This window comes from Mustela nivalis (genome assembly GCF_964662115.1).
Source record: "Mustela nivalis genome assembly, chromosome: 18".
Taxonomy (NCBI): domain Eukaryota; kingdom Metazoa; phylum Chordata; class Mammalia; order Carnivora; family Mustelidae; genus Mustela; species Mustela nivalis.
In genome coordinates this window covers 6048120-6061115 of record NC_139037.1, presented here as the reverse complement: position 1 = coordinate 6061115, position 12996 = coordinate 6048120, and the positions used below count along the sequence as shown (strand labels likewise).

Sequence of the window (12996 nt, the reverse complement as noted above, 5' to 3'; positions counted from 1 at the left end):
TGTTGTAAGCTTCTTTCCAAGGTTGGGATTTCTAGTCAATGGTTTGGGAGAAGGTCACCATAAGGGAAAAAGCTCTGAGGAGCTGATAAGTGCAGGTGGCTATGAGCCACCATCTTTCACAACGTAGAAGGAGCTGGGAAGCCTCTTATTGTTGACTTGTGTCCACTCTGAAGCAGGACATTTTGTTAGATTTCTAAAACCCCAAACCAACTCTGAAGTATTGATTTGTAATGAATGATTCACTGAAGATTTTATGGAGTGATGGAAGTTACATCAAATAGGACACAACAGAGATTAATAGAGAAATCTCCAGCAAATGTCACAGTTCTCCCTCCTCCTTAGTTCTTTGACCAACAACCACTCCTAGACCATCCCTCCACCAGCAATTCCCCTTCCACTTATGCCCCACTCCAGATTCTACCTCGCTTTTCTTCTTTTTATACAGAGAAATGTGTCTGTTTTGGCTTCTCTGCCCATTTTCCCACATAGGAGGTAAAGAAACTTCCTCAAGTCCCACTCGCTCCAGAAAACATGGAGAATCAATCATACGTAGTACGCAGTGTATTATTAAGTAATTTCTCCTGCCACTTGGCCTTGAACCCACTCTGTATTGCCTTAACCCCTTGCAGGTGGCGATTCCGGATTTGGCCATGCTCTGTCCAAATACTTGGATGAACTTGGCTTCACGGTATTTGTGGGAGTTCTGGATGAAAAGGGATCCGGAGCAGAGGACTTGCGAAGAATCTGCTCCAAGCGCCTCTCTGTGCTCCAGATGGATGTCACCGACCCACAGCAGATAAAAGATGCCCACAGCAAAGTGGTGGAAAAGGTGCAGAACAGAGGTACTGCCTTTGTCTGTCCATGCCCTCAACTGCCCCCCACCCTCCTCACAAATGACCAACACTGCTTTGAGCCTCTCCTGACCGCTGCCCTCTAGTTCATTCTGTCGGTCCACCTCACACTGAGAACAGCTGTACTGGACACCTGTCACATGCCAGGGCCTCTTACAGATATAAAGATGGTATGAGTAAGTCAGCAATGGCCCATCCTCACAGAACTTGAAGAATTCTTGAACCCATTCATCCAGCATCTGCTTGGTCACTCTCCCATTACCTACCCTCATGCCCACAACTCCCATTGCTTTTCTCCCACTAATATTAACAAGGAACAGGGGCGCCTGGGTGGCTCAGTGGGTTGGGCCTCTGCCTTCAGCTCAGGTCATGGTCTCAGTGCCCTGGGATCGAGCCCCGCATCGGGCTCTCTGCTCAGCGGGAAGCCTGTTCCCCCACCCCCCTCTCTACCTGCCTCTCTGTCTTCTTGTGATCTCGCTATCAAATAAATGAATAAAATCTCAAAAAAAAACCAAACAAGGAACAGACTTAAGAAAAAAAAAAGTTTAACCATCACTGTCTTCCTTTAGCCACGGCCCTTTTCCTTCCCCTTCCTTTGTGGTCAAGCTCGTTGGAACCCCATCACCCTGTTTTTACTTCTTCACCTTCCATCCCGCGTTGGCTAACTAGTCTGGCCGAGCGAATGAGTATCTTCCTGAACACCGAGCTCTTTATCTCTCAGCGACATTTAAATGTGTTCACTACCTTCCCTTGTCTTAGCTTTGGGGCCTCCAGCACCCACCCCACCTCCCTTGTTCTCTGATCATTTTTCTGCTTCTCCTGCATGAACCCTTTCCTCCATTCCTCCCATAAATGTGAATGTTTCCAAGGGCTCGGTCCCCAAACTACCCACCCCACATTATCTGGGCTAAGGTGGTGTGTCTCTGGGCTAGACTCTCAACCCAGCTGCACATTAGAATCAACCGGGGAGGGCGCCTGGGTGGCTCAGTGGGTTAAGCCACTGCCTTCGGCTCAGGTCATGATCTCAGGGTCCTGGGATCGAGTCCCGCATCGGGCTCTCTGCTCAGCAGGGAGCCCGCTTCCTCCTCTCTCTCTCTGCCTGCCTCTCTGCCTACTTGTAATCTCTCTCTGTCAAATAAATAAATAAATCTTTAAAAAAAAAAAAAAAAAAAAAGAATCAACCGGGGAATGTCTGAAAATGCCCATGCCTGGGCCCAAGATGGCGAATGTAACTTGGAGGACCCAGCTGAAAATTATGTGGGGCACCTTGTTTTTAAAAAATGATGAAGACTTTAAGGTGATGCTAGCCGAGAATTAAAGCAAGCCTGAGGCCTTTCAGAAGCACGGGGCCCTATGTGGGTACACAGCTGGCACACCCATGGTGCCCACCCAGCCTGGTGCCCTTCCCCAGCCAATTAAATCGGTGTCTCCCTGCAAGGGCTCAGCTGACCCTGCAATCAGGGGACTGCTACTGTTGCTCTCCTTTTGCTAGGAACGTCAGTTGTGAAGAGAATCCTACTGGGGGGTCAGGTCTCAGTATACTCGAAAGTTCCCCAGGTGGTGCTAATGTTCTGTTAGAACGGAGAAACCGTGAGACGTACGCCAGTCTCTTCCGAATCATACCAACTGAGCCCTCTTCTCAGCATCTGGACTTAAATGTGTATAAAATTGTCTGCCGGGCATCCCACCTCACTTTGTCAAAGCCTGACCTCGTGACCTTTTCCCTCATTGCCGGTCTGCAAATGAGCTTTAGCGGTCATTTGCACACCCCACAGCTCGGATGCTGGTAACGCCATCTAGTCCATCCATTATGCCAGCAGCCAGGGTGGGGGTGGGGCACTGAGACCTGCAGCTTACCCTCAGTTCCTGAATCCTATGGGTCCCAAGTCCTTCAGTTCTATCTCCTCGATCTTTATCATTCCAGTCCCTTTCTGTCATCACCAGGCTGCCGTGACCTAGTGCAGGCCCTCACTTTCCACCTGCCCCTCAATAGCTTTCTTCTCCCATTAACTTTCCGAATGGACAGTAATCCTTACAATGTGCACCTTACAACGTCACCCACCTCCTAAAAACCCTTGGGCATACAGACCCTGTATGTCTTGGGTTCCTCCTATGAGCCAGGCCTGTGGTAGTTGTTTTGCTTTGTCTCACTGAATGGTTCAGTGGTTCTCTGTCCGGTACCAAATAAAATCCAAACATATTCATAAGGATTTGAAGGCTTTCAGGATAATGGCTCCGGCCAAACCCTTAATTTGCAATACCTGAGGGTCCCCTCAGTAAATTCTGATGGGTTTTCAGAACAGAATGTGCTAAATGTACCATAACTTTGCAGATTCACGTCCTCTTACCCAAATTTCCCTCTTGCCTCTACTCCCTTTTTCTAAGACTCTTGACTTTGTCTAGCTGCAGACACTACTCCCACGGAAGACCTGGCACAAACATAACATCTCTTCCATGACCTTCCTGGTGACCCAAGCTACATCATTCACTTCCTCTTCTGGACACTCACTTGTTAGGTCCCGCACACACCTGTACTGCTGCATGAGTCTAACCATCTGGCCATCTCCCACGCCTCACCACTTGTTTCCTTGAGAACGAGATCCATGCTCCCATCAGGAGTCTCCCAGGTGCCAGCAGTGTAACCCAATTCGAAATTGCTAATGCATAAAGGAATGAATACGCTTACCTGAAAGGACCTGTTGGCTTCAGGCATGTCTGGATCCTTAAGCAAAGTCACCTGCCATCGTCTCTGCTTCTTGGCTCTGCTTTCTCCCTTGCTGGCTTGATGCTTATCCCTCTTACAAATGTGACGTCATGGTGTCTAGCTCAGGAGATATTTGCTACAGACCTCTCTAGTGCGGCCCAGGGGTCAGTATTGGCCATATTCTATATTGCGTGATAAAGCAATGGGTTCTAGATCTGGAAATACCATGCCAGCGTCGAGGGATGAAGGGGTACGGTGAGTACACTTTCCAGTGAGTGAGTCTATGCTGTTTTGTGGTCAGAATTCTGGAGAGCAATCCTCTTCTTTTTTTTTTTTTTTTTTTTTTTTAAGATTTTACATATTTATTTGAGAGAGAGAACATGAGAAGGGAGAGGTCAGAGGGAGAAGCAGACTTCCTGCTGAGCAGGGAGCCAGATGTGGGCCTCAATCCCGGGACTCCAGGATCGTGACCCGAGCCGAAGGCAGTTGCCTAACCAACTGAGCCACCCAGGCACCCTGAGAGCAATCCTCTTCCGAAACAGAATTGCCAATACACCTTCTACCTGTTTTCCTTGAGGTTGTCTCAACCTCAACCTCTCAAGTCTAAGAGAAAAGGAAGCTGTTAAACAGGGGAGTTTAAAAGTCACCAAGAAGGAGGTTTCCTAAAGTATGCTTTGGGACCTGCAGATGAATGACAAAATCTCACCGTGTCCTATAAGAAGGTTAGCCCTGCCCTGTGTCTCTAAGCCCTACACACTATTACATAAGTATTTACATATTTTTAATAACTCATTAATATTATTTATTTTTTTATTTTCTTTTAATTTTTTTTTAAAGATTTTATTTATCAGAGAGAGAGAGGGAGAGAGAGCGAGCACAGGCAGACAGAATGGCAGGCAGAGGCAGAGGGAGAAGCAGGCTCCCTGCAGAGCAAGGAGCCCGATGTGGGACTCGATCCCAGGACGCTGGGATCATGACCTGAGCCGAAGGCAGCTGCTCAACCAACTGAGCCACCCAGGCATCGCCCCCCCTTTTTTTTTTTTAAAGATTTTATTTATTTTTAAACTTATAAGCCCCCACAGGTATAATGAGCTTATTGACCAGCTTAAAATTCTGTGGGCAGGGGTTGGCAAACTATGGACCTGTTTTTTTATTATTATTATTATTTTAACATTTTATTTGGAAAGAACTGTCAATTCACAGGAAGTTGCAAATAAATGTACAGAGAGTTCTTGTGCCTGCTTTGCCAAGTCTCTCTCAATGTTAACTTCTTGCCTAACTATGGTACGATGTCAAAACCAGGAAACTGGCATTGGTATAACCCATGGGGCTTATTCAGAATTTGCAGCTCTATATACAAATGTGTGTGTGTGTGTGTGTAGCTTTGTGTAAAAACACCACAATCAAAACACAGAATTGGGGGCACCTGGGTGGCTCAGTGGGTTAAAGCCTCTGCCTTCAGCTCAGGTCATGATCTCAGGGTCCTGGGATCGAACCCCGCATAGGGCTCTCTGCTTGGCAGGGAGCCTGCTTCTTTCCTCTCTCTCTGCCTGCCTCTCTGCCTACTTGTGAACTCTGTCTGTCAAATAAATAAATAAAATATTTAAAAAAAACAAAACAAAGCACAGAACTGTTCCATCATCACCAAGCTCTCTCATGTTACATTTTTATTTTTGCTTATTATTAATGTTATTTGACAGCGAGCGAGCATGCCAGCAGGTGGTGGGGACTAGGGAGGAGGGCCAGAGGGAGGGGGAGAGAGAGAGAGAGAGAGAATTCTAAGCAGGCTCCATGCCCTGGGAAGCCTACGGCAGGGCTCCATCTCAAGACCCTGAGATCTCCACCCCAAAGCTGAAATCAAGAGTCTGATGCTCAATCCACTGAGCCACCCAGGCGCCTTGGTTTTTACATTTTTAAATGCTTAAAACCGTCAGAAGAAGAATATTATTTTGGCAAGTGCAAATCAGATGGAATTCGAATGTCAATGTCCATAATCAAGTTGCACCCGAGTCCCACTCCCATTTTCCTTCACGTACAGATGACAGCTGGTGGCCGCGTTGAAGCAGGAGTGCCTACAATGAAAACAGTCACTCCCTGGCCTTTCCTAGAACAAGTTTCTCACCCCCATTCTAGCACAGCCTCGGGCTGCTCCTGCATGCTGTCTATCAGAGGTGTGCATCAGGCCGAGGGAATTAAAACCAGCCGTCGGGGGGCTGGCCCAGGCCTCCGCCTCGCCCAGCACCGTCCTGGCCACAGCTGCGGAGCGCTTTCGGCGGGCTCGCCGTTCTGTCACTTAGAGCCCCCAGTCGTTACCGCGTGTCCGGGTCGGACCCCCCCGCTCAGGGGCGTGAGAAGTGCGGTGTTACTTTCCACAACTCGGCTCTGTTTCTGTTTTGAGCCATCTTTCTGCCACACGACGAACATCTTTCAGCTTGAGCTTCATCTCATTTCCCCAGGGTAGCCTCTAAGGTCCTGGGGACGGGACATTTCGTCTTCGATCACCAGTGCTTCTGGCTGGTGCCTGCAGGGGTGCCCAGTGCTCTGTCCAGTCCTTGTGCTGTCTGGCTGCCACCCACCTCCTTGAGGCCATCAGGGGCTGGCCCTCCTGCCGTGTGTGGGTCTGTTAGCACCGAGGCTCTTCTGGCTTCGGTCCACACTGCAGGCTCTCACACTAGAGCGGACATGTTCTGTCAGGGACACTGAGCTTCCACAGCAATTTCTGACCACCAGCTTCTGATCTGACAGGTCTGAAGTGGGGTTCTAGAAGGTGCTTTTTCTTTTTTTTCGATTTTGAGAAAGAGACAGAGAGAGAGAGAGAGAGCATACCTGCAAGAGGGAGGGGGAGGGGCCGACAGAGAGGGAGAGAGAGAAACTTCTTCTTTTTTTTAAAGGATTATTTATTTATTTATTTGACAGATCACAAGTAGGCAGAGAGGCAGGCAGAGATAGCGGGAAGCAGGCTCCCCGATGAGCAGAGAGCCCGATGTGGGGCTTGATCCCAGGACCCTGGAATCATGACCTGAGCCGAAGGCAGAGGCTTTAACCCCCTGAGCGACCCAGCAACCTTCAGCAGACTCTACGAATCTTAAGCAGGCTCCACAACCAGGACGGAGCCCAAATCGGGGTTCCATCTCACAACCCTGAGCTCAGGACCTGAGCCGAAATCAAGAGTCAGATGTTTCACCGACTGAGCTGCCCAGGTGCCCCTGGAATCTGCATTCCTAAGTTCCCACTGATGCTGCTGGTTCTGAACCGTATCTTGAGAATCATTATTCTAAACCATGTGGAGGCTCAGGGGTCTCAGAGAATCTGCTTCAGATCTGCCCAACTAAACATACCCCAGATTCTGTCCCCTCCTTTGGGTAAAGGGGACCCTACGCCCTCCCCTCTGCTACAGATCCTGCCCCCTGAAAGATATCTGGAGATCTTGAATGACCTCTTTCCCTGCCTGTTAGGGCCATGGTTCCCAAACTTGCTTGTACATTGGAACCAACTGGGGAATGTTTTGTTTTTAAAGACTTTATTTATTTATTTGGCAGAGAGAGAGACAGCGAGGGGGGGAACACAAGCAGGGGAAGCTAGAAAGGGAGAAGGAGCCTCCTCGCTAAGCAGGGAGCCTATGGTGGGACTCCATCCCAGGGTGCTGAATCATGACCTGAGCTGAAGGCAGACACTTAATGAGAGCCACTCAGGTGTCCCACACTCGGGGAATTTTTAAATTCCATGCCAAGGTCCCTTCTCTCCCCTACCCCAGGATTTCTGAACTAATTGGTTGGGGTGTGGCTGGGTATTGGGGGGTTGGGGTGAGGCATTAAAAAGCCCCTCAGGTGATTCTAACATGCAGTCAAGGTTGGAAACCACTTCTTGTGGACGGAGGCTCTCCAGGTCTGGTCCAGAACTGCAGCAACAGTGTCACCTGGGAACTTGGTAGAAATGTAGATTCTCAGGCCCCATCCCAGAGACCCTAAATGAGAGTCTCTGGAAATGGGGCCCAGCCGTCCATTTGAACAAGACTTCCTGGTGATTCTGATCCCATCAGCAGGATTAGGCTTGCTGGGGAAAGGACTAGGGCTTGGTGACTCTGCCATCTCCTTAGTTCTTGGCGCCTCTCTAGTTTTCCTGGATTAGGGGATCTTTTCTAGCCTAGGGATAAGGTGCATATATCATCCTGCATGGCCTCAAGATATTAGACCGCCCCTGCACTGTCCTTTGAGGGAGAAACAGGACACAGGCTCTTATTACTCTCCCCCATGCTGGGTCCCCTGGCTCCAGATACCGCAAACATCTAGCTGTATCTAGGAAAGTGCTTTAAGGAAAAGAAAATACCTCCCAAAACCCGTTACTTAATATTTCAAATTTACTCTCCACACATCACCTCAGAGTAAGTAGTTTTAGGTATCCAAGGAGATTAAGGTCCAAGAGTTTGAGTAGTCTGCTTAGATCCTAAATCTCAAAGGGGTCCTTGAGACTCCAGAGTGTCACGTGTTAAAAGTCCTCCTATTCTTTGGCATCACTGGACATCAAAGTCATTCCTTTCTGTCCTCAGGTCTGTGGGCTCTGGTCAACAACGCTGGCATCCTCGGCTTGCCAGCCGACGGCGAGCTCATTCCCATGACCGGGTACAAAAAATGCATGGCTGTGAACTTCTTCGGGGCTGTGGAGGTCACGAAGGCATTTTTGCCTCTTCTAAGGAAATCCAAGGGCAGGCTGGTGAACATCAGTAGCATGGCAGGTGAGTTGGCCTTTCCCCACAAGGTAGTGCGATGCCTGTTGTGCAAGACAAGGCTCTTCGCATTCTTTGTGGGCCAAACAAGAAAGCAGGACAAGCTCCTGCAGGGCTGGGTCAAGCTTATTCAAATTGTCTGTTTACCGTTGATCTTAATACAATAAAACCTTGCTTTCAGATCCTTTCATGTACAAACTATTACCTCTTAACTCATCTATTCATTCCTGGGGATTTAGGGTCTTACATGCCTTCATAGCACATAAGCTTCCTAGATTTGGACAGGAAATCCCTCATAGAGTTACTGATAATCTGTTTTCAACACTCTCTGAACTGGGCACACCCTGTTGTTCCCTGTGAGATGAGTAGGCAAATGTCCGCACCGTTGGCACTGCCAGAGCTCCGTGTCTTAGCTGGTTAGAGCTTTCCCTAAGATCCTTCCCAGGATTTTGCAATCTCAAGGCAGTTGGGTCCTGTGTGATACTAGAGGACTCATCATTTTCCATTTCAAAGAACAGAGAGTCAACAACTTGAGTCCAGGGTTTAACAATCTGCCTTCCATTAACAATGTCCAGGTAGGCCGTATCATATCCTTTCTTCTAGGACAAGATTTACTTTCCAGCTGGGGTTCCTCAGATCCCAACTCAGGTTTGGAAATGTCCATGGAGTTGTGTTTCTGGATGCTGCATGCGTGAAAGGGAAACCAAAGGCATGTGGCGTGGACTCCAGGATCCTGCCTTTGCATAGAGGAACCCTGGTCTTCTCTGTTTCATCAGTTGGTTCCGAAGAGTCAAGTCGTGTCTTATCTTTTCTTTCTTCCTTCTTTCTCCCTTTTTTTCTTTATTTCTTTCTTCTTCTTTTTTTAAGATTCTATTTATTTATTTGACAGAGAGACATCACAAGCAGGCAGAGAGAGAAGGGGGGAAGCAGGCTCCCTGCCGAGCAGAGAGCCAAATGCAGGGCTCAATCCTGGGACCCAGAGATCAGGACCTAAGCAGAAGGCAGAGGCTTAACCCACTGAGCCACCCAGATGCCCCTTTTCTTTCTTTCTTTCTTTTTTTTTTTAAATTTTTATTTATTTTATTTTTGACAGAGAGAGATCATGAGTAGGCAGAGAGGCGGGGGAAAAGCAGGCTCTCTGCTGAGCAGAGAGCCCGATGCGGGGCTCAATCCCAGGACCCTGAGATCATGACCTGAGCTGAAGGCAGTGGCTTTAACCCACTGAGCCACCCAGGCGCCCCTTTCTTTTTTCTTTTTTTTTAAACAAGGCATCTGATAGTTGTTTTATTTTGTTTCATTGTTTTTTGAGGGGATATTCTCTGTGTTAAGGGCAATTATCATGATCTGCCGTGTTCCCTTTCCTGGCTTTCACTCAGGAACTTCCTTGAACTTAGCTGCTGTGTGAGTGTGTGTCGCTCAGTTGTGGGTTAGCCTGAAGAGGAAGGAAGCAGGGAAGGAAAAGCCGGGGGGAGGAAGGGAAGGCGAGCGGGAATAGAGAAGTCTAAGGTGGTTAAGAGCAATGAGTGTTGCTTATCTTATCTTATCTTTCTTCTGAACCCCACCTTCAGATTTTCACCTCTGTGAATACCTCACCTTTCTCCGTGCCCTGGCACAGACTGGTGCTTCTGCACAGACTGGTGCTTCTGAAAATGTCTCCCATGTTCCTTGCCTCACTCATTCAACAAATATTTACTGAAATAACTGATCATTGCCTGCTTCTTGACACAAGGACAAGAAAGTTTTTCTCTCTTTTTTAAAAAAGATTTTATTTATTTACTCGACAGAGAGAGAGAGAGGGAGCACAAATAGGGGAGCTACACCAGGGGTAGGGAGAGGCAAGCTTCTTGTTGAGCAGGGAGCCTGATGCGGTGCTTGATCCCAAGACCTGACCTGAGCCAAAGGCAGACGATTAACTGACTGAGCCACCCAGGTGGCCCGGTTTTTCTGTTTTCTCTCTTTGTTCTCAACTTGGAGCAGCTCGTTCAGAAGATTTTACTTGACTTATCACCTAGTATGCACACTATCTGCTATGCGCCTGGTGCCTGGCATACACGAAGCTCAACGAAGAAATGAAGAAATGCAAGTGCGAGAATTAATAAAACACGGGTAAAGGAACGAAGGAGTGAAAAATTTATAGTGCCGAGGATGCCCATTCATACATCTTCAACTTGGCTTCTAAAGCTCTTTCCTTTTTTCTTTTTCTTTTTTTTTTTTAAATTTTTTTAAGATTTTATCTATGTATTCAGAGAGGGAGAGAGTTTGCTTGCTTGTGTGAGTGGGGGAGGGGCGGAGAAAAAGGAGCAAGAGAATCCCAAGAAGACTCCCCGCTGAGCATGAAGCCCACTGCAGGGCTCCCTCCCGGGACCCAAGACCATGACCTGAGCTGAAATCAAGAGTTGGATGCTCAGCCGACTGAGCCACCCAGGCGACCCTCTAAAACGTTCTGAGCCAAGACTCAGTACGCTTCTCATATATTTCTACTGGAGGGAAACAGGAGTGTTAAAATGAATCACTTACCTTCCCTCTTGTTCTCACCGTGGATGTGCAAATTCTTTACATCCAGCCTTACTACTTCCATTCCGCCGTCTCACTGCATCAGTCAGTCTGTCTGCAACCGGGGTTGTTATCAGCACGGCAAAGCTGGCTCCCCCGGGGCGCCTGGGTGGCTCAGTGGGTTACGCCGCTGCCTTCGGCTCAGGTCATGATCCCAGGGTCCTGGGATCGAGCCCCGCATCGGGCTCTCTGCTCAGCAGGGAGCCTGCTTCCTTCTCTCTCTCTCTCTGCCTGCCTCTCTGCCTACTTGTGATCTCTCTCTGTCAAATAAATACATAAAATCTTAAAAAAAAAAAAAAAGCTGGCTCCCCCTTCTTTCAGTTCTCCTCCTTGGCTGTTGAATTACAGAGCTTTGAGCCTTCTTCAATTTGTTTCTCCCTCTGCCTTTCCCTCCTTTCTCTCACCCAATCAGTCACCGAGATGTATGCAGGCTTCCTTTATCATACCCAGTTTTAAATGCTTCGGACCCAAAGAAACGCCAGAAGTAAGTTCATTTGTAGGACGCGGAAGGCACCTAAGGTATGTTATAAAGTTGTTAAAGCAGTAGCAAGGAGTCAGGACAGATGGGAAGCATGTGCACCTGACAGAGCAGGTGTTTGTAAAACGATAGGCGCAAAACTCTTAAATGGTGCTTACAGTTTCCTTCAGTGATGAGGAGCAGAGAAATTCAGCAGAAAACAAAATAAGGGAATCCCTAGCACTTGGCTGACAAGAGTTTTGCGAAACAATGGAAAGGATTTTGAGCAGGGCATAAGGAGCTGGAGTGTAACACAGGATCAGGGAAGGTCAAAGCATGTATGAATGATAGCATATAAGCAACTGATCCGTAGAAATTAGCGTCCAATTTAATGCCAACTTGACAGATCTCTTGGCAAATTTGATATAACGGCGATTTTGGGAAACATGCTTGTCTGGGAATTCATCCCTGGGTTTTTCTTATTTTGAGGTAGGAGTCATGGAGAAAGAGAGATAGGCAATTAGTCACTACTAATTTCCTCTAAAGGAGCTCAAGGTAGCCCTGACCCATCAGGTTCTCTTGAGCCTGGTACCCCTACCACCTTCCGCATGACAAGAATTTCAGTGGAGTAGATCTATCATGGAAGTTTGCATCAGCCAGGAGAAGCTGAGCTTCTGCCAGCTTCTGACCAACAGAATTGGCTATTCTGTTCCAGTTATCCATTGCTGCATAACAAATAACCCCAAATAAAGTGTCTCAGGCTGGTGGGAGTAGATAGGTAACCAGTTTGCTAGACAGTATAGTGGTTCCTCGGATCCATGCACATCCTAATTTCTGGAACCTGGAATATGTGACCTTACCTGGCAAAGGGGGCCTTGCCGGTATGATCGAGTTAAGGGGCTAGAAATGGAAAGATTATCCTGCTGTACCTAGATGGTTCCAATACAAGAGTCCTTACAAGACGGAGGCAAGAGTGTCAGAGTCAATGAGAGAGATTGGAAGACCGGGGAACAGACCCAGGCCCAAGGAATGCAGGCAACTTACAGAAGCAGAAAAATTCAGGGGAACTGATTTTTGCTTGGAGACCCCAGAAGGAACACAGTCCTAACACAACCTTGATTTTAGCCCAGTGAAACCTCTGACCTTCAGAACCATAAGATAATACATTTATATTGTTTAAGCCACTACGTCTGTGGTGATTTGCCATAACAGCAGTAGGGAAGTAATACCTTCCGGCCCATCCCAGTTTCCTTAAAGGTAGATGGAGGTACATCTACCCCTCTTCCCTGCCTTCCTCACAGGAGTGGAGGGTGGGGAGATGGTGCTGGAGAGGGAGACTGTAGGGATGACACCCAGCATGGGCTCTCGCGTCAAGACTCACTGTGCCCCCCGCCTTCCAGGCACTACTGGAGGATATCTTTTGGCAGTTTGAACTCCCAGACAGACATCCTTCCTAGTAAGGCTGGGAAACTTATTTTTAATAAATAAATAAATGAAATTAATATACCATAGATCACAGATAACATATATAATATATAATAATATAAAATAAATATAAATAAATAAATAAAAATCTTAAAATAAATTTTAAAATTAAAGTTTTTTTTTTTTAAATTTCAACTTTATTTTGCCAGCGTGTTCAATTCCAATATTACAGTAGAAATGCCTGAAAAACTGGCAAACTGTGATTCAGCTTTGGCACCAATAC

The 12996-nt window shown here is 47.5% G+C and overlaps 1 protein-coding gene across 1 annotated transcript in view; it reads left to right on the top strand.

Annotated features, from left to right (window-relative positions):
- The window catches only part of HSD17B2 (hydroxysteroid 17-beta dehydrogenase 2), a 76163-nt gene that overhangs the window by 44458 nt on the left and 18709 nt on the right, over nucleotides 1–12996 (top strand). Inside the window, exons 2-3 of the mRNA XM_082712019.1 lie at nucleotides 630–842; nucleotides 8102–8287. Of these exons, the coding sequence (XP_082568145.1) occupies nucleotides 630–842; nucleotides 8102–8287 (399 nt within the window). The remainder of the gene's footprint in view (nucleotides 1–629; nucleotides 843–8101; nucleotides 8288–12996) is intronic.